The sequence below is a fragment of the Staurois parvus genome, unplaced genomic scaffold (assembly GCF_062004578.1).
Source record: "Staurois parvus isolate SC_StPar_1 unplaced genomic scaffold, SC_StPar_1.0 ptg001357l, whole genome shotgun sequence".
NCBI classification, from domain to species: domain Eukaryota; kingdom Metazoa; phylum Chordata; class Amphibia; order Anura; family Ranidae; genus Staurois; species Staurois parvus.
The window spans coordinates 60,016-79,066 of NW_028319153.1; the positions used below are offsets into that span (position 1 = coordinate 60,016).

The 19,051-nt window shown below is 43.1% G+C and overlaps 1 protein-coding gene across 1 annotated transcript in view; it reads left to right on the forward strand.

Annotated features, from left to right (window-relative positions):
• Positions 1-19,051, forward strand: part of TTC34 (tetratricopeptide repeat domain 34) — an 87,319-nt gene that overhangs the window by 15,067 nt on the left and 53,201 nt on the right. Inside the window, exons 3-5 of the mRNA XM_089661633.1 lie at positions 170-395; positions 3,521-3,713; positions 6,394-6,560. Coding sequence (XP_089517759.1) covers positions 170-395; positions 3,521-3,713; positions 6,394-6,560 — 586 coding nt within the window. The remainder of the gene's footprint in view (positions 1-169; positions 396-3,520; positions 3,714-6,393; positions 6,561-19,051) is intronic.

Consider the following 19,051-nt stretch of genomic DNA (forward strand, 5'->3'; position numbering starts at 1 on the left):
ATTTCAACATGCAATATATCTAAATATATATATATAATTTATTGAAATATATTTTGAAATATATTGAATACGGCCAAAATTGTAGCATTTCAAAACATATGGCAATATATTTTGGGAAGAATATTTCAAATCTATTTTTCTTCCATGTGGGTTTAACTTTTTTGTTTAGTGACGTTTCAGGTGTCCACCAGCTGACCACGCTCCTGATGATGCTGGACCCCACGGATGACCTGTGCCGCATCCTCTGCACCGACGCTCTCTACAAGATGGACCGCATAGAGGAAGCCCATAAGATGCTCAGTTTGGCCCTCAACAGCAGCTCTCAGAAGTCCGCCGTTCTGGTCAGGCTGGCCCTGCTGCAGCTGAAAAAGGGCTTCATATACGACGGGAACCAGGTAGGGGCTGCAAGTCGCTCTGTGACCAGCAGGTGGCAGCATTGCACCTACACAACTTGAACAGCTTTCTGTATTTTAGTATTCATACCCGGCTTGGTGAGAATTTTACAAATGGAGTTATAAAGCGCAACGTGATTGGATCATCGATCATTTACCATATATTATGCTGTCACATTGCTCATTACTAGACAGAGAGTGCCCTATGAAGGAATATCCGCCAACCTTTGTATACCACTATGGGAATATCAGCGTTCAGACATATTTGCTGTATGGAAAACGCAGCCAAACCTACGCAGCCAATCATTGCTGATTCTGGGATTGCAATGGCTGGCTGCTTGCAACTGTCCAAGCTCACATTCACCGCACATTTGCTGATCATTCTGCGCACTGCAAATAAAGGTTTTGCCCTAGAGCCTTTATTTACATGCACTAGCCTTTGCAGCCCGTAGCACTGTTGTAAGCAATGAATGGCTTCCTTTCATGCCATTCATTGCTTACAACTGACATGATCGGCTGTGATTGGTCACAGCAATCACATGATACTGGAAACGGGCCGGTGTAGTGATTTGTCTTCGGCCATAGACAGATCGCACCGGTGCATAGCCCGATCCAGAGAGGACGTCATATTCTAGGAGGACGCCACATGGTGGCCCGATCCTGGGAGGATGTCATATGGTGGCCCGATCCAGGGAGGACGTCATATGGTGGCCCGATCCTGGGAGGACGTCATGTGGTGGCCTGATCCTGGGAGGACGTCATAGGGTGGCCCGATCCTGGGAGGACGTCATATGGTGGCCCGATCCTGGGAGGACGTCATATGGTGGCCCGATCCTGGGAGGACGTCATATGTTGGCCCGATCCTGGGAAGACGTCATATGTTGGCCGATCCTGGGAGGATGTCATATGTTGGCCCGATCCTGGGAGGACGTCACATGGTGGCCCGATCCTGGGAGGACGTCACATGGTGGCCCGATCCTGGGAGGACGTCACATGGTGGCCCGATCCTGGGAGGACGTCAAATGGTGGCCCGATCCTGGGAGGACGTCACATGGTGGCCCAATCCTGGGAGGACGCCACATTGTGGCCCGATCCTGGGAGGACGTCACATGGTGGCCCGATCCTGGGAGGACATCACATGGTGGCCCGATCCAGGGAGGACGTCACATGGTGGCCCAATCCAGGGAGGACGTCACATGATGGCCCGATCCTGGGAGGACGTCACATGGTGGCCCGATCCTGGGAGGACGTCACATGGTGGCCCGATCCAGGGAGGACGTCACATGGTGGCCCGATCCTGGGAGGACGTCACATGGTGGCCCGATCCTGGGAGGACGTCAAATGGTGGCCCGATCCTGGGAGGACGTCACATGGTGGCCCGATCCTGGGAGGACGTAGGATAGTAGGGTTCCCGCACCGCCATCGTATTGCAATAGGCCAGATGGGAAGGAGTTAAACAACTCAATGAGAAAATCAGAAAACTCAATGGGAACATGTTCAGCATCACGCCGCTCATATCTGTCTGACAGCTGCTGGAGGTAGCCAGGAATTACGACTTGTCCCCGGGACATACTGTTGCTATTGTTTGTCTTTATTTGGCCCTCCCAAAATAAAGTTTTATCTGTCTCAAAAAAAATGGTAAAAAATTCATATGGGTACAGCGTTGCATGACTGCGCAATTGTCATTCAAAGTGTGACAGCGCTGAAAGCTGAAAATTGGCCTGGACTGGAAGGGGGTGAAAGCGTCCGGACTGGAAGGGGGGGAAAGTGTCCGGACTGGAAGGGGGGGAAAGCGTCCGGACTGGAAGGGGGTGAAAGTGTCCGGACTGGAAGGGGGTGAAAGTGTCCGGACTGGAAGGGGGTGAAAGTGTCCGGACTGGAAGGGGGTGAAAGCGTCCGGACTGGAAGGGGGGGAAAGTGTCCGGACTGGAAGGGGGTGAAAGCGTCCGGACTGGAAGGGGGTGAAAGCGTCCGGACTGGAAGGGGGTGAAAGTGTCCGGACTGGAAGGGGGTGAAAGCGCCCGGACTGGAAGGGGGTGAAAGCGTCCGGACTGGAAGGGGGTGAAAGTGTCCGGACTGGAAGGGGGGGGAAAGTGTCCGGACTGGAAGGGAGAGGAAAGTGTTCGGACTGGAAAGGGGGGAAAGTGTTCGGACTGGAAGGGGGGGAAAGTGTACGGACTGGAAGGGGGGGTTAAAGTCCATGAGATGTGAATACACAGATCTAGCAGCAGGTGGCAGCATCACACTACCCAATGTACTTCTATGGCTCAGATACCAAACAAATGAGAATCCACAACTTTCTTCCTGGGGGACTTAAAGGGGAACTCCACATTCACAGGGAAAAAATGGCAAATAAAAAATAATTTATCACATTTAATTGCTACACAAGTCCTATTATAATTGAATGTTATAAACAACTTTTCCTTCTCAATCTGCAGCGCTGTCATTGATGGTGTACAGAGCGCCCCCCAGAAATGTCATTTCCTGCTGTGTGATTGGCTCAGTGATTTTCCAGAGGGGGGGGTTTGTTTGTTTTTTTTTTCTCAACAATAGTGGAGTTACTTTTTAAACCTGAAGTTTAGTTTGCTTACATTTTGCTTTCCCTGGTTCCTGCGTTTCCCCCCATCCACATGCTGATGACATTTTTAAATAAAACTTTTCCCTTTTTATCACACCGCTGTGATGTTCTGTCTGGGTCTCTGTGCTTCTCTATGCAAGAGGCCAGATCAGAGCTGGTGGGAGGGGCCAGAAAGAGGCTGTGTGATGCTGAGCCTCCGTGATTGTGAGAAGTCCACAGTGTGCGGTGAAATCAGAGTAAGCCATTTCAGTCCTGGAGAGGAGCCGGTACACCTGTGCGAGACTGAAGACCCAGGAACTCGGCACAGGGTTAGTGGGAACCCCTCATAATGGGCTCAGCTGGTGTACAGGCCCGGGAACTCAGCACAGGGATGGTGGGAACCCCTCATAATGGGCACAGTGGGTGCACAGACCCGGGAACTCAGCACAGGGATGGTGGGAACCCCTCATAATGGGCACAGTGGGTGTACAGACCCGGGAATTCAGCACAGGGATGGTGGGACCCCCCCATACTGGGCACAGATAATGATTTGTTCTTCTCTCTTCCTCAGCTCTTCAAGAAGGTGATCCAGCTGGGTGACACTTCTTGCCTTTTGCCCCTCATGAATGTGTTCACAGAAGAGGATCGCAGGCTGATGCAGAGTCACTGCCACACCAAGGGCATGTCCATCCTGCAGAGCAGACAGGGGGAGGCGTACCTGAAGGAGGGCGTGGCCTACTTATCCTTCGCTATTATAGTGTCAGGTACAATGCTGCTGCTGATTGGTCACCTCCATGACAGCGCCAGATCCACTCATTGGTCTGCTTAACTGCTGCCAACTACTGAGCCTAGACAGATAGACCCCCATACTGGTAACCACTGAGCCTAGATAGATAGACCCCCATACTGGTAACCACTGAGCCTAGATAGATAGACCCCCATACTGGTAACCACTGAACCTAGACAGATAGATAGATAGACCCCCATACTGGTAACCACTGAGCCACGATAGATAGACCCCCATACTGGTAACCACTGAACCTGGACAGATAGACCCCCCTACTGGTAACCAGTGAGCATAGATAGATAGATAGACCCCCCTACTGGTAACCACTGAGCCACGATAGATAGACCCCCCTACAGGTAACCACTGAGCCATGATAGATAGATAGACCCCCATACTGGTAACCACTGAGCAATGAAAGATAGACCCCCATACTGGTAACCAGTGAGCCACAATAGATAGACCCTCATACTGGTAATCAGTGAGCCACGATAGATAGACCCCCCTACTGGTAACCACTGAGCCACGATAGATAGATAAATAGAATTACCCCAGTACTGCTAACCAGTGAGCATAGATAGATAGATAGACCCCCCTACTGGTAACCACTGAGCCATGATAGATAGACCCCCTACTAGTAACCACTGAGCCACGATAGATAGACCCCCCTACAGGTAACCACTGAGCCATGATAGATAGACCCCCATACTGGTAACCACTGAGCAACTAAAGATAGACCCCCATACTGGTAACCAGTGAGCCACAATAGATAGATAGACCCCCCTACTGGTAACCACTGAGCCACGATAGATAGATAAATAGAATTACCCCAGTACTGCTAACCACTGAGCCACTGTAGATACAGACAGAAAGAGATATATAACTAGAAGAGCCCAGTACTGCTAACCACTGAGCCACAGTAGATACAGATAGAAAGAGATATATAAATAGAAGAGCCCAGTACTGCTAAACACTGAGCCACAACAGATATAGACAGATGAATAGAAGGCCACCAGTACTGCGAACCACTGAGCCACAATAGATATAGATACATAGAAGGGCCCTAGTATTGCTGACCACTGAGCCACAATAGATACAGATACATAGAAGGGCCCTAGTATTGCTAACCACTGAGCCACATTAGATACAGATAAAAAGAGATGGATAAAGAGAAGGGCCCCAGTACTGCTAACCACTGAGTCACAGTGGATACAGATAGAAATAAATAAATAGAAGGGTCCATGCTGCTAACCACTGAGCCACAACAGATACAGATATAAATAAATAGAAGAGCCCAGTACTGCTAACCACTGAGCCACAACAGATATAGACAGATAAATAGAAGGACACCAGTGCTATGAACCACTGAGCTACAATAGATACAGATCGATAGAAGGGCCTTAGTATTGCTGACCATTGAGCCACATTAGATACAGATATATAGAAGGGCCCTAGTATTGCTGACCACTGAGCCACATTAGATACAGATAGAAAGAGATGGATAAAGAGAAGGGCCCCAGTACTGCTAACCACTGAGTCACAGTTAATACAGATAGAAATAAATAAATAGAAGGGCCCATGTTGCTAACCACTGAGCCACAACAGATAGAGATACAGACTGGTAAATAGGACACCGGTACTGCTAACCACTGAGCCACAACAGATACAGATATAAACAGGTAAATCGACAGATATCTACAGGTAAATAGGACACCGGTACTGCCAACCACTGAGCAACAATAGATACAGATAAATAGAAGGGCCCCAGTACTGCTAACCACTGGGTCACAATGGAAACAGGTAGATAAATAGAAGTTTCCCAGTACTGGTAACCACTGAGCCACAATAATGACAGATAGCAGTAGACAGATAAATAGAAGGACCCCAGTATTATTAACTAATGAGCCATAATAGATACAGATAAAAAGACCTCAGTACTGCTAACCACTGAGTCACACTAGATACAGATAGAGATAGTCAGATAACTAGAGTATAGCTAACCACTGAGGACAATACCATATTATGGCCACTAGATGGTTTTGGGGAAGGACCCCCAGCACTGCTAACCACTGAGCCACAGTAGATACCGACGGAAAGAGATAAATAGAATGGCTCAGTACTGCTAACCACTGAGCCACAATAGATACAGATAGAGATAGACAGATGAATAGAATGACCCCAGTACTTCTAATCACTGAGCCACAATAGATACAGATACAGAAAGACAGATGAATAGAAGGACCGCAGTCCTGTAATCACTGAGCCACAATAGATACAGATAGAGATAGACAGATGAATAGAAGGACTCCCAGTACTGCTAATCACTGAGCCACAATAGATCCAGATAAATAGAGGGTGGACTGATCATTTTCCCTTTAGTGTGAGCCGGGCTGCAGAATGAAGAAGTGACATTGATATTGTAACAATTCTGGAAATGTTGAGATGAGAATACTATAGAAATGTTGGTCAAATAACAAAAAAAGATCCTTCCACTGAGCGCTCTCTGCAGGTGTTCTGGCAAAAGTGCGCAAATGAGCTAAACATCTGTGCGCTGCGGCCGGGCCAATGGCGCTCCTTGCCGAGTCAATTGTCAGGGGTGGATATGATGACGTTTGTATTGTCAGCTTTGCTAAACAAAAGGCGTGTTTATTTACTGACAGGAGGCGAGGCCAAGGACTCTCTGCTGGCCAGAGGCAGATGTTACGGGCAGCTGGGACAGAAGAAGACGGCCATATACGATTTCAGCGCCGTGCTGAGGGTGGAGCCCACCAATGTGGAGGCGCTGTGTGCTAAAGGCTTCATGCAGATGTCTATGAACCAGAAGAAGGTACTTCACCAGATAGATGATTTATTACAGACATGAACGCAGGACCATCAATGTACACCACCCTTTACATTCCCAGCAGTCCCTACCCCAAGGAGCTTACAATCTAATATACAGACACATTTTAGGGGCAATTTAGACAGGGATAAAGTGACCTACCAGCATGTCTTTGGAGTGTGGGAGGAAACTGGAGTACCCGGAGGAAACCACACAGGCACAGGGAGAACATGCAAACGCTATGCAGATACAGTAGAAAGGTCCCAGCACTTCAAGACAGAAGAGTTAACCACTTGATAATAGAGATAGATAGACAAATAGAACTGCTAACCACTGAGCCATTAGATATCTATCTATCTATCGATAGTGGTTCAGTTGAACTATACATCTCTATTGTGGCTCAGTGGCTAGTGGTTCTACCGATTTATCCATATCTACTGTCAATCTATTTATCTTGGCTTGGTAGTTAGATAGATAATAGATAGATAGATAATAGATAGATAGATAGATAGATAGATAGATAGATAGATAGATAGATAGATAATAGATAGATAGATAATAGATAGATAGATAGATAGATAGATAGATAGATAGATAGATAGATAATAGATAGATAGATAGATAGATAGATAGATAGATAGATAGATAGATAGATAGATAATAGATAGATAGATGATAGATAGATAATAGATAGATAGATAGATAGATAGATAGATAGATAGATAGATAGATAGATAGATAGATGATAGATAATAGATAGATAGATGATAGATAGATAATAGATAGATAGATAGATAGATAGATAGATAGATAGATAGATAGATAATAGATAGATAGATAGATAGATAATAGATAGATAGATAGATAGATAATAGATAGATAGATAATAGATAGATAGATAGATAGATAGATAGATAGATAGATAGATAGATAGATAGATAATAGATAGATAGATAGATAGATAGATAGATAGATAGATAATAGATAGATAGATAGATAGATAGATAGATAGAATATAGATAGATAATAGATAGATAGATAATAGATAGATAGATAATAGATAGATAGATGATAGATAGATAATAGATAGATAGATAATAGATAGATAGATAGATAGATAGATAGATAGATAGATAGATAATAGATAGATAGATAGATAGATAGATAGATAGATAGATAGATAGATAGATAGATAATAGATAGATAGATGATAGATAATAGATAGATAGATAGGTGATAGATAGATAGATAGATAGATAGATAGATAGATAGATAGATAGATAGATGGATAGATAGATAGATAATAGATAGATAGATAGATAGATAGATAATAGATAGATAATAGATAGATAGATAGATAGATAGATAGATAGATAGATAGATAGATGATAGATAGATAGATAGATAGATAGATAGATAGATAATAGATAGATAGATAATAGATAGATAGATAGATAGATAGATAGATAGATAGATAGATAGATAGATAGATAGATAGATAATAGATAGATAGATAGATAATAGATAGATAATAGATAGATAGATAGATAGATAGATAGATAATGGATAGATAGATGATAGATAGATAGATAGATAGATAGATAGATGATAGATAGATAGATAGATAGATAGATAGATAGATAGATAGATAGATAGATGATAGATAGATAATAGATAGATAGATAATAGATAGATAGATAGATAGATAGATAGATAGATAGATAGATAGATAGATAGATAGATGATAGATAGATAGATAGATAGATAGATAATAGATAGATAATAGATAGATAGATAGATAGATAGATAGATAGATAGATAGATAGATGATAGATAGATAGATAGATAGATAGATAGATAGATAGATAGATGATAGATAGATAATAGATAGATAGATAATAGATAGATAGATAGATAGATAGATAGATAGATAGATGATAGATAGATAATAGATAGATAGATAGATAGATAATAGATAGATAGATAGATAGATAGATAGATAGATAATAGATAGATAGATAGATAATAGATAGATAGATAGATAGATAGATAATAGATAGATAGATAGATAGATAGATAATAGATAGATAGATAGATAGATAATAGATAGATAGATAATAGATAGATAGAATAGACAGACAGAAGATCTGCTAACTACGAAGCCAAGATAGATAGATATATCCAATCTCTATACGTCTATGGACAGGGTTTGTCTGGAGGAACACAATCTCCTCCGCCATGGCTAGCATTGTACAGTCGAATCACTCGGTGTGCATTATATTCCCTCAGGCCCCCATTGTACAGTTTAGGTGGGCGGTAAAAACAGGTGGCTGATCTGAATTTTTACTGCCCACCTAAACTGTGCAATAGCGGCCGGTAGAGATAGTATTACAGCAATGCCTTGCCTGTCTGTCCATGTGAATGAGGCCCAAAAAATGCAACAAAAAAAATCCAAATCTTTAGATATAACACCAGGTGTTGCATCAGGTAGCTGGCACCTGCATACACCGGCTTGGCACCACGCCTCTGGAACCTCTGCGCGGATATTGTTCAGCGTCGCGTATTATTATATCATGTATCATTGGAATCAAACGACTTTTAAGAAAAGCCCTGATGGATGGCCTGTCCTGCAGCGGGGGCAAGAATCCGCCCACAATCATTCCATTATCAATAGGGGATGTTGTGGGAACAGAAGACAATGGCATTCCTGGGGAAAGCAATCCTTCTCTTATCACCGGCGCCCCCCCCCCCCCCCCACCTGGTGTAACAGGTTGTTCTCACACATAGAAAATGGCCCTCCGGCCCTTGGCAGGCACCCGCGGAGGGCAGAATGAGCCCATGAATCACGAGGGGTTTAGTGTGACAATAAATGGGCTCATTGTGTTCGGAATTGTTTTTTAAGTGTGAGATAAGCGTCCTGTTATCTGGAATTGTTCGCAGGGCGTGCGGGATAAACAACGTCTCCTCGCCAGTTCTTAATGCCAAACGCATTATAAAAAAAAACAGGCATGTATAAGGGTGGGCACATATTAGGGGCTTCCAGGGCCGGAGCTAGCTTTGCGGGGGTGCTGGGATGGGCTTTGGGGGGGGGTTGGGTAAGGTGGGAGGATTTTATGCTTGGAAGGGTAATTTTGAGGGGGTTTAGCTAGAGGAGGGATTTTGTCCTAGGTGGGGGGAAGAGGAGTGATGCTGGGAGGGGGAATTGGGGGTATTTGTGTTGGAGAGGGGATTGGGGGATTTGTGTTAGGAGAGGGGATTGGGGGATTTGTGTTAGGAGAGGGGATTGGGGGTATTTGTGTTAGGAGAGGGGATTGGGGGATTTGTGTTAGGAGAGGGGATTGGGGGATTTGTGTTAGGAGAGGGGATTGGGGGTATTTGTGTTGGAGAGGGGATTGGGGGATTTGTGTTAGGAGAGGGGATTGGGGGATTTGTGTTAGGAGAGGAGATTTATGCTAGGAGAGGGGATTTATGCTAGGAGAGGGGATTGGGGGATTTGTGTTAGGAGAGGGGATTGGGGGATTTGTGTTAGGAGAGGGGATTGGGGGGATTTGTGTTAGGAGAGGAGATTTATGCTAGGAGAGGGGATTTATGCTAGGAGAGGGGATTGGGGGATTTGTGCTAAGAGAGGGGATTGGGGGGATTTGTGTTAGTAGAGGAGATTTGTGCTAGGAGAGGGGATTGGGGGGATTTGTGTTAGGAGAGGAGATTTGTGCTAGGAAAGGAGATTTGTGCTAGGAGAGGGGATTTGTTCTAAGAGAGGGGATTGAGGGGATTTGTGTTAGGAGAGGGGATTGGGGGAATTTGTGTTAAGAGAGGGGATTTGTGTTAGTAGAGGAGATTTGTGCTAAGAGAGGGGATTGGGGGGATTTGTGCTAGGAGAGGGGATTGGGGGGATTTGTGCTAGGAGAGGGGATTTGTGCTAAGAGAGGGGATTGGGGGGATTTGTGCTAAGAGAGGGGATTGAGGGATTTGTGTTAGGAGAGGAGATTTGTGCTCAGAGAGGAGATTTGTGCTAGGAGAGGGGATTTGTGGGGGGGGGGGGTTATGTTTATGCTAGAAGGGAGGATTGGGGGGATTTGTGCTAGGAGGGGGGATGGGTGAGATATGTGTTAGGAGGGGATGGGGGGCGGGGGATTGTTGGGAGCGGATATGCTAGTAGAGGGGATTTGGGTGGGCAGGGTGGATTTGTGCTGGGAAGGGTATTTGGAGGGAGTTGTGCTAGGAGGTGGTATTGGGGGGGATTTATGCTAGGAGGGGGGATTTGGGGCTAAGGATTTGTGCTAGGGTGGAAAATTTGAGGGGAAAGAGAATGTGTGCTGGTGGGGGGGAGTACAAGTATCTGATCTTGCCTACGGTGCAAAACAGTCTAGCACTGGCCCTGGGGGCATCCGTTGCATTTTGGATGTTAAAGTGACCCTGTCAGCTTGCAGGTAAAAGAAACAAAAAATCTTACCTGCAGAGTTCCTTTCCAAATTTTTTTTTTTACTCTCTTGCAATATGCCGCTAACACAGCTCCCCCTTGCTGGGCATAGTCAAATGTTCTCTGCGCTGGTCCAGCTCCTCTGTCCCTCCCCTCATCTCCCTACATAACCTTATATAGCTTCTGGGGGAGGAGCAAAGGGGAACTCTATAGAGCAATGGTGCTGAACATGCAGCCTATGGGTCTTATGAGGACTGCCGCTGACTGCACTGACCATAATATAGCAATGGGGGAGATTACATTTTACTGCCTCTGACTGCATTGCTGCATTGACCACCATTGTGGGGGGGGGGGCAGCCACTGACCACCAATGGAGGAGGTGTGTCGAATAGCGATGCTACAGAACACCAGGGCAGGAGGGGGGTTAACAGTATTGATACTGGCATCAATTGCGGGGGTTAGTATTGCAGTCACTGACAGGTATACTGAGGGCCATTTTTTGTGCCCACTGACACAGATGTTGGGGGGTAATTTCCGGGTCCACTGACACCAATGTTGGGGGGCTATTCTTGTGTCCACTGACTCCGCTGCTAGGGGTTGTGTTTTCACTGACACCTATGTTGGGGGGTTTTATTGGTCTGCTGACAGCAGAGAGAGAGAAATACAGATAGATAGATAGATAGATAGATAGATAGATAGATAGATAGATGATAGATAGATAGATAGATAGATAGATAGATAATAGATAGATAGATAGATAGATAGATAGATAGATAGATAGATAGATAGATGATAGATAGATAGATAATAGATAGATAGATAGATAGATAGATAGATAGATAGATGATAGATAATAGATAGATAGATAGATAGATAATAGATAGATAGATAGATAGATAGATAGATAGATAGATAGATAGATAGATTATTATCTATCTATCTATTATCTATCTATCTATCTATCTATCTATTATCTATCTATCTATCTATCTATCTATTATCTATCTATCTATCTATCTATCTATCTATCTATCTATTATCTATCTATCTATCTATCTATCTATCTATCTATCTATTATCTATCTATCTATCTATCTATTATCTATCATCTATCTATCTATCTATCATCTATCTATCTATCTATCTATCTATCATCTATCTATCTATCTATCTATCTATCTATCTATCTATCTATCTATCTATCTATTATCTATCTATCTATCTATCATCTATCATCTATCTATCTATTATCTATCTATCTATCTATCTATCTATCTATCTATCTATCTATCTATCTATCTATTATCTATCTATCTATCTATCTATCTATCATCTATCTATCTATCTATTATCTATCTATCTATTGATAGATAGATAGATGATAGATAGATAGATAATAGATAGATAGATAGATAGATAGATGATAGATAATAGATAGATAGATAGATAGATAGATAGATAGATAGATAGATTATTATCTATCTATCTATTATCTATCTATCTATCTATCTATCTATCTATCTATCTATCTATTTATCATCTATCTATCTATCTATTATCTATCTATCTATCTATCTATCTATTATCTATCTATCTATCTATCTATCTATTATCTATCTATCTATTATCTATCTATCTATCTATCTATCATCTATCTATCTATCTATCATCTATCATCTATCTATCTATTATCTATCTATCTATCTATCTATCTATCTATCTATCTATCTATTATCTATCTATCTATCTATCTATCATCTATCTATCTATCTATTATCTATCTATCTATTGATAGATAGATAGATGATAGATAGATAGATAATAGATAGATAGATAGATAGATAGATAGATAGATAGATAGATAGATAGATAATAGATAGATAGATGATAGATAATAGATAGATAGATAGATAGATGATAGATAGATAGATGATAGATAGATAGATAGATAGATAGATAGATAGATAGATGATAGATAGATAGATAGATAGATAGATAGATGATAGATAGATAGATAGATAGATAGATAGATAGATAGATAGATAGATAATAGATAGATAGATAGATAGATAGATAGATAGATAGATAGATAGATAATAGATAGATAGATAATAGATAGATAGATAGATAGATAGATAGATAGATAGATAGATAGATAGATAGATAATAGATAGATAGATGATAGATAGATAGATAGATAGATGATAGATAATAGATAGATAGATAGATAGATAGATAGATAGATAGATAGATAGATAATAGATAGATAGATAGATAGATAGATAGATAGATAGATAATAGATCGATCGATCTGGGATATATATTCGATATAGGGGTAGAAGAAGATAGCAGAAATCTCTGCATTGCCCGGACACACAAGTGTTGGGAAATTCTATTTGAAAGTTCTTTTTTTTTTCAGCAGAAAGCAGATTGCGCTCCCTCTCCCCCCCTCTCTCTCCCCCCCCCCCTCACATTAATATAAAAGCCTGTAAATTATCGTCCAGAGCTGGCAGAGCGGCGGTTCCTCCCCGGGGTTATATTATAGCCATACACTTGTCAAGGTCAATCACGGTGCATCGTTCTATGGAACTAATTTGGCAGATGGGTTTTCATGCGCAGGCCTCACTTAAGGTAGTTAGAGCCGAGCATTTCAATGGCGGTAAAGCGCAGGGAATGGAGAGAAGAAATAGCTGCTTATTGAAGAGCACTTTGAGCGTTCCAAATTGCGGCGTCTGATAAATGTGTGTTTCAGAGCCACACTGGAGATTAAACATTGTAACATGGCTGGATAGAAGGCAGAAAACATGCGGCTCCTGGGGAGAGGGGGAGATGTAGACGGACATGGCGGTCTGGGGCTTGTCTCTTGTCTCATGGGTAGACCAGGTCCTGGTTATTGTTCATGGATCTTCCCATTGATGGTCCCTCCATTACTGGAACCAGCTTCATTGTCTCTCAGTGTGCCACCAAAATCCCCTGAGATGCCAGATCTTTGTATGGATGGATTCAGTGTAGGGACAAGGTCATCCAGTGCCCAGGGCAAGGATGCCAAAATGGCCAGCCATGTAACAGAAGGAAGGCGCCCCATGCCTACAGTAAACCATTGCGCTCAGCGCTGCCTTTCCATTTGCCCACCCCTTGTCCTGGCCCTGGATAGCTTGCTGAACAAAAATGGAGATCCACCAGAAATTGTCTCAAAAAATGGAACAATGTGGGGCCAAAATTAAAATCAGAGTAACAGTGGTTGTTAATCAACTTGGAAGACTGAGGGCATCTCTTGGTGAAAAAAAGAGTACTGCAGGAACAGCTCCTCCTCCTTCTTCTTTTTTATTTATTTTTTAATCTATCTAAGTTTCTTTGGGGGGGGCTTTAAAAAAAAACATTTGAGAATATCAATTCAGAGGAAACTTGTCAGGGTGGAATCTTAGTGCTGACGTCACATCGCTGCACGATCTCGGGTCTTCAGCAGCTTTCTGTTGGCTCCTTGGTGAGCTCTATATGTGAGTAACAGTGGTTGTCAATCAACTTGGAAGACTGAGGGCATCTCTTGGTGAAAAGAGAGTACTGCAGGGACAGCTGCTCCTCCTTCTTTTTTTTTTAATCTATATGTTTCTTTGGGGGGGCATAAAAAAACAAAAACCTTTGAGAACATCCATTCGGACGAAACTTGTCAGGGTGGAATCTTAGTGCTGACGTCATGCGGCTGCACGATCTTGGGTCTTCAGCAGCTTTCTGTTGGCTCCTTGGTGAGCTCTATATGTGAGTAACAGTGGTTGTCAATCAACTTGGAAGACTGAGGGCATCTCTTGGTGAAAAGAGAGTACTGTGGGGACAGCTCCTCCTCCTTTTTTTTATGTTAATCTTTATGTTTCTTTTGGGGGGGGGGGGGGCTTTAAAAAAAAACATTTGAGAATATCAATTCAGAGGAAACTTGTCAGGGTGGAATCTTAGTGCTGACGTCACATCGCTGCACGATCTCGGGTCTTCAGCAGCTTTCTGTTGGCTCCTTGGTGAGCTCTATATGTGAGTAACAGTGGTTGTCAATCAACTTGGAAGACTGAGGGCATCTCTTGGTGAAAAGAGAGTACTGCAGGGACAGCTGCTCCTCCTTCTTTTTTTTTTAATCTATATGTTTCTTTGGGGGGGGCATAAAAAAACAAAAACCTTTGAGAACATCCATTCGGACGAAACTTGTCAGGGTGGAATCTTAGTGCTGACGTCATGCGGCTGCACGATCTCGGGTCTTCAGCAGCTTTCTGTTGGCTCCTTGGTGAGCTCTATATGTGAGTAACAGTGGTTGTCAATCAACTTGGAAGACTGAGGGCATCTCTTGGTGAAAAGAGAGTACTGTGGGGACAGCTCCTCCTCCTTTTTTTTATGTTAATCTTTATGTTTCTTTTGGGGGGGGGGGGCTTTAAAAAAAAACATTTGAGAATATCAATTCAGAGGAAACTTGTCAGGGTGGAATCTTAGTGCTGACGTCACATCGCTGCACGATCTCGGGTCTTCAGCAGCTTTCTGTTGGCTCCTTGGTGAGCTCTATATGTGAGTAACAGTGGTTGTCAATCAACTTGGAAGACTGAGGGCATCTCTTGGTGAAAAGAGAGTACTGCAGGGACAGCTGCTCCTCCTTCTTTTTTTTTTAATCTATATGTTTCTTTGGGGGGGGCATAAAAAAACAAAAACCTTTGAGAACATCCATTCGGACGAAACTTGTCAGGGTGGAATCTTAGTGCTGACGTCATGCGGCTGCACGATCTCGGGTCTTCAGCAGCTTTCTGTTGGCTCCTTGGTGAGCTCTATAGTGAGTAACATATACATACAGACACACACAGAATGTGTGTATATTTTTTTTTTTAGTATTTATTTCTAAATTAATATTATTGTAAAATGTGTGTGTATATATATATAGATATATAGATATATACACACTGTGTGTATATTATTTTTTATTATTTGTGTATGAATTAAATAATTTATAAATAAATATATTAATATTTCTTAGTATTTAATATTAATATTATTGCAACATGTTTGCGTGTATATATATAGATATATACATATCATTTTTTTTTCTAGTATTTAATTATAAATTAATATCATTGTAACGTGTGTGTATACATGCGCATGCGTGCCACTTTCACTTCATCTGGTCTGGATTCAGGAAGGTGAAGCGAAAGTCGGGAACATCAATTGGGAATCAGCTGTATGGTAAAGACCGGGCACCGGGCTGGGAGAGGGAGAGAGATTCCAATACCGGATCCAGGGGACCCAGAGAGAGCAGATGGGGGACAGTGTGTGAGCGGGGGAGAGACACAGAGCTTCCCACTACCCACAGAGCCACGTGAAACGAGGTTAGAGCCATGGCTGACAGCTGAGTGAGCAGACCAGACCATATTCCAGAGGGAATTCCAGCTAACATTGAGAGTGTTATCTCTTAAATGCGCATATTGATTGCGCATCTGGTGAGTGCGCAGTCTTTTACCAGTTTGGACACACCATCACCTTTGAATATATTATCAGATTCTAAGGATCCTTGTGATCTTCCATGCACCTACCCCACTGGGATATTGTGGACTATATACTCACATGTATCACTATGTATGATTACACCCTGTTCCAAATTATAATGCAAATGATATTTTCAGCGGCTGTAGTGACTTTTAGCGCTCACTTGCCCACTGCATGCATTGTCTTCCTCGCTCCTGTTGGGGGAGGAGTTATGTGATCTTCAGGCCTAAAATGAATTTTTAAACGTACGCAAAAATGGCAGTGAAAGGGTTAAAATTCAGATTTTATTTTTTTTTTTTTGGTGCTAAGTAGCTGATTATTTTTTACCTTACTGCAATTAAAAAAAAAAATGCGAGCGGCGTTATCAGCTCTGCGCACATCTTAAAAAAAAAAAAAACCAATAAAAAGTCAGATGTGTTATTAGGGCCAGCGCATTAATATGGCAGCCGGAGCGGAGATTTCTCCCAGAGCGCACTTAATCACGGAGTAATGACGGGCTGCGCGAGTGCGCTCAGAGATAGGTAAAAAGCCGCCGCCATGGCTCGGAACGCGTTTTATTTCCCCCGGCCGCCTCGGAGGAGCCGGAGCGTGATTAAAATGAAAGCCATTTATGCTTTTTTATTTTTTCCTGATGGTCCCCCGGGGGAGGGGGAGGGGATGGCGATGAGCGCATTTAAACGCTTTCATAAAATGACAGGTTTTTTTATTGTGGACGAACTTATTAGTCGAGTGTTCCGGGGAATAATTACAAACATCTTTTTTTTTGTAACATCTTTTATCTCTTTTTTTTTTTGGCTCTCAGCGTATTGCTAAAAGTCAGCAGGACTGAGTTTATTAGAGGGACGGATTAAAGGGGCCCCAAGGTACGGCACCGGGATCGGGTTATAGGAAAGCTCCGCCTATGCTCATTAAAAAGCCATCCTACTCCAATCAGTGACTTTGTCTAGGACCTAGGCTGAGATGACGTCATCATGTCAGCTGCAGGCAGGAGGAAGCATTTTTTTTCAGTCTCTCTATTGTTCCTTTGATGGATCTATTGTTGCTGTTGGAGGTGCGTATTGCTAAAAGTCAGCAGGACTGAGTTTATTAGAGGGACGGATTAAAGGGGCCCCAAGGTACCGCACCGGGATCGGGTTTTAGGAAAGCTCCGCCTATGCTCATTAAAAAGCCATCCTACTCCAATCAGTGACTTTGCCTAGGACCTAGGCTGAGATGACGTCATCATGTCAGCTGCAGGCAGGAGGAAGCATTTTTTTTCAGTCTCTCTATTGTTCCTTTGATGGATCTATTGTTGCTGTTGGAGGTGAGTATTGCTAAAAGTCAGCAGGACTGAGTTTATTAGAGGGACGGATTAAAGGGGCCCCAAGGTACGGCACCGGGATCGGGTTATAGGAAAGCTCCGCCTATGCTCATTAAAAAGCCATCCTACTCCAATCAGTGACTTTGCCTAGGACCTAGGCTGAGATGACGTCATCATGTCAGCTGCAGGCAGGAGGAAGCATTTTTTTTCAGTCTCTCTATTGTTCCTAGGGTGGATCTATTGCTGCTGTTGGGGGTATTTTGTTGCAAGGGGTCCATTGCTTCTGGCAGCAAGGGATCCATTTTTACTGCTTTTCCTGTTATCGTTAACAAATTCCATACAACAATGTTCCTGGGGTGGATCTATGGTTGCGGTGGGGATATTTTGTTGCTGTGAGGATCTATTGTTCCTGGCTAGTTAGTGATCTATTGCTTCTCGTGGGGTTCTGTTGTTCCTGGGTGGGTCTATTGTTGCTGTGGGGGTAATTTGTTGCAAGGGGTCTATTGCTGCTGCGAGGATCTATTGTTGCTGGCAGCAAGGGATCCATTTTTACAGCTTTTCTTGCTATCATTAACACATTCCATACAACATTGTTCATGGGGTGGATCTATTGTTGATATGGTTGCATTTTGATTCAGGGGGTCTATTGTTGCTGGCTGCAGGGAATCTATTTGATTCCATACAACATTGTTCCTGGGGCAGGTTTTGCTGCTGTCGATCTATTGTTGCTGTGGGAGTATTCTGTTGCAGGAGATCTATTGTTGATGTGGGGGGTATTTTGCTGCAATGGGTCTATTGTTGCGGTGGGGGGTATTTTGTTGCAAGGGGTCTATTGTTGCTGTGAGGATCTATTGTTCCTGGCTGCAGGGGATCCAGTACACTTCAGAACAAAAAGAACCGCCCATGCCCTAATGTATGCCAAGCCCAATGGTAACCATACACGCTTTGATCTTGTTATCCGATCGATGTGTGATTTGGATCAAAACAATCGAATCAGCAAGCAATCAAATGGATTCATCGGTTTTAGATTGGATTCCATCACACTGAACCAATCAGAAAATTGTTGATGGGGTTCAGCATCCATCAGCAGCACTGAGATACTTTGTTCATTCATTCGATCATTAAGTCGATCAATCAGATTATGAGATCGCTTGATGAGAGCAGAGATTCGATCAATAACTTATGATCAGGGGCGGACTGACCATTTGGGTACTCGGGCAGTGCCCGAGGGCCCGGGGTCAGTAGGGGCCCCATGAGATGCCCCTGGTA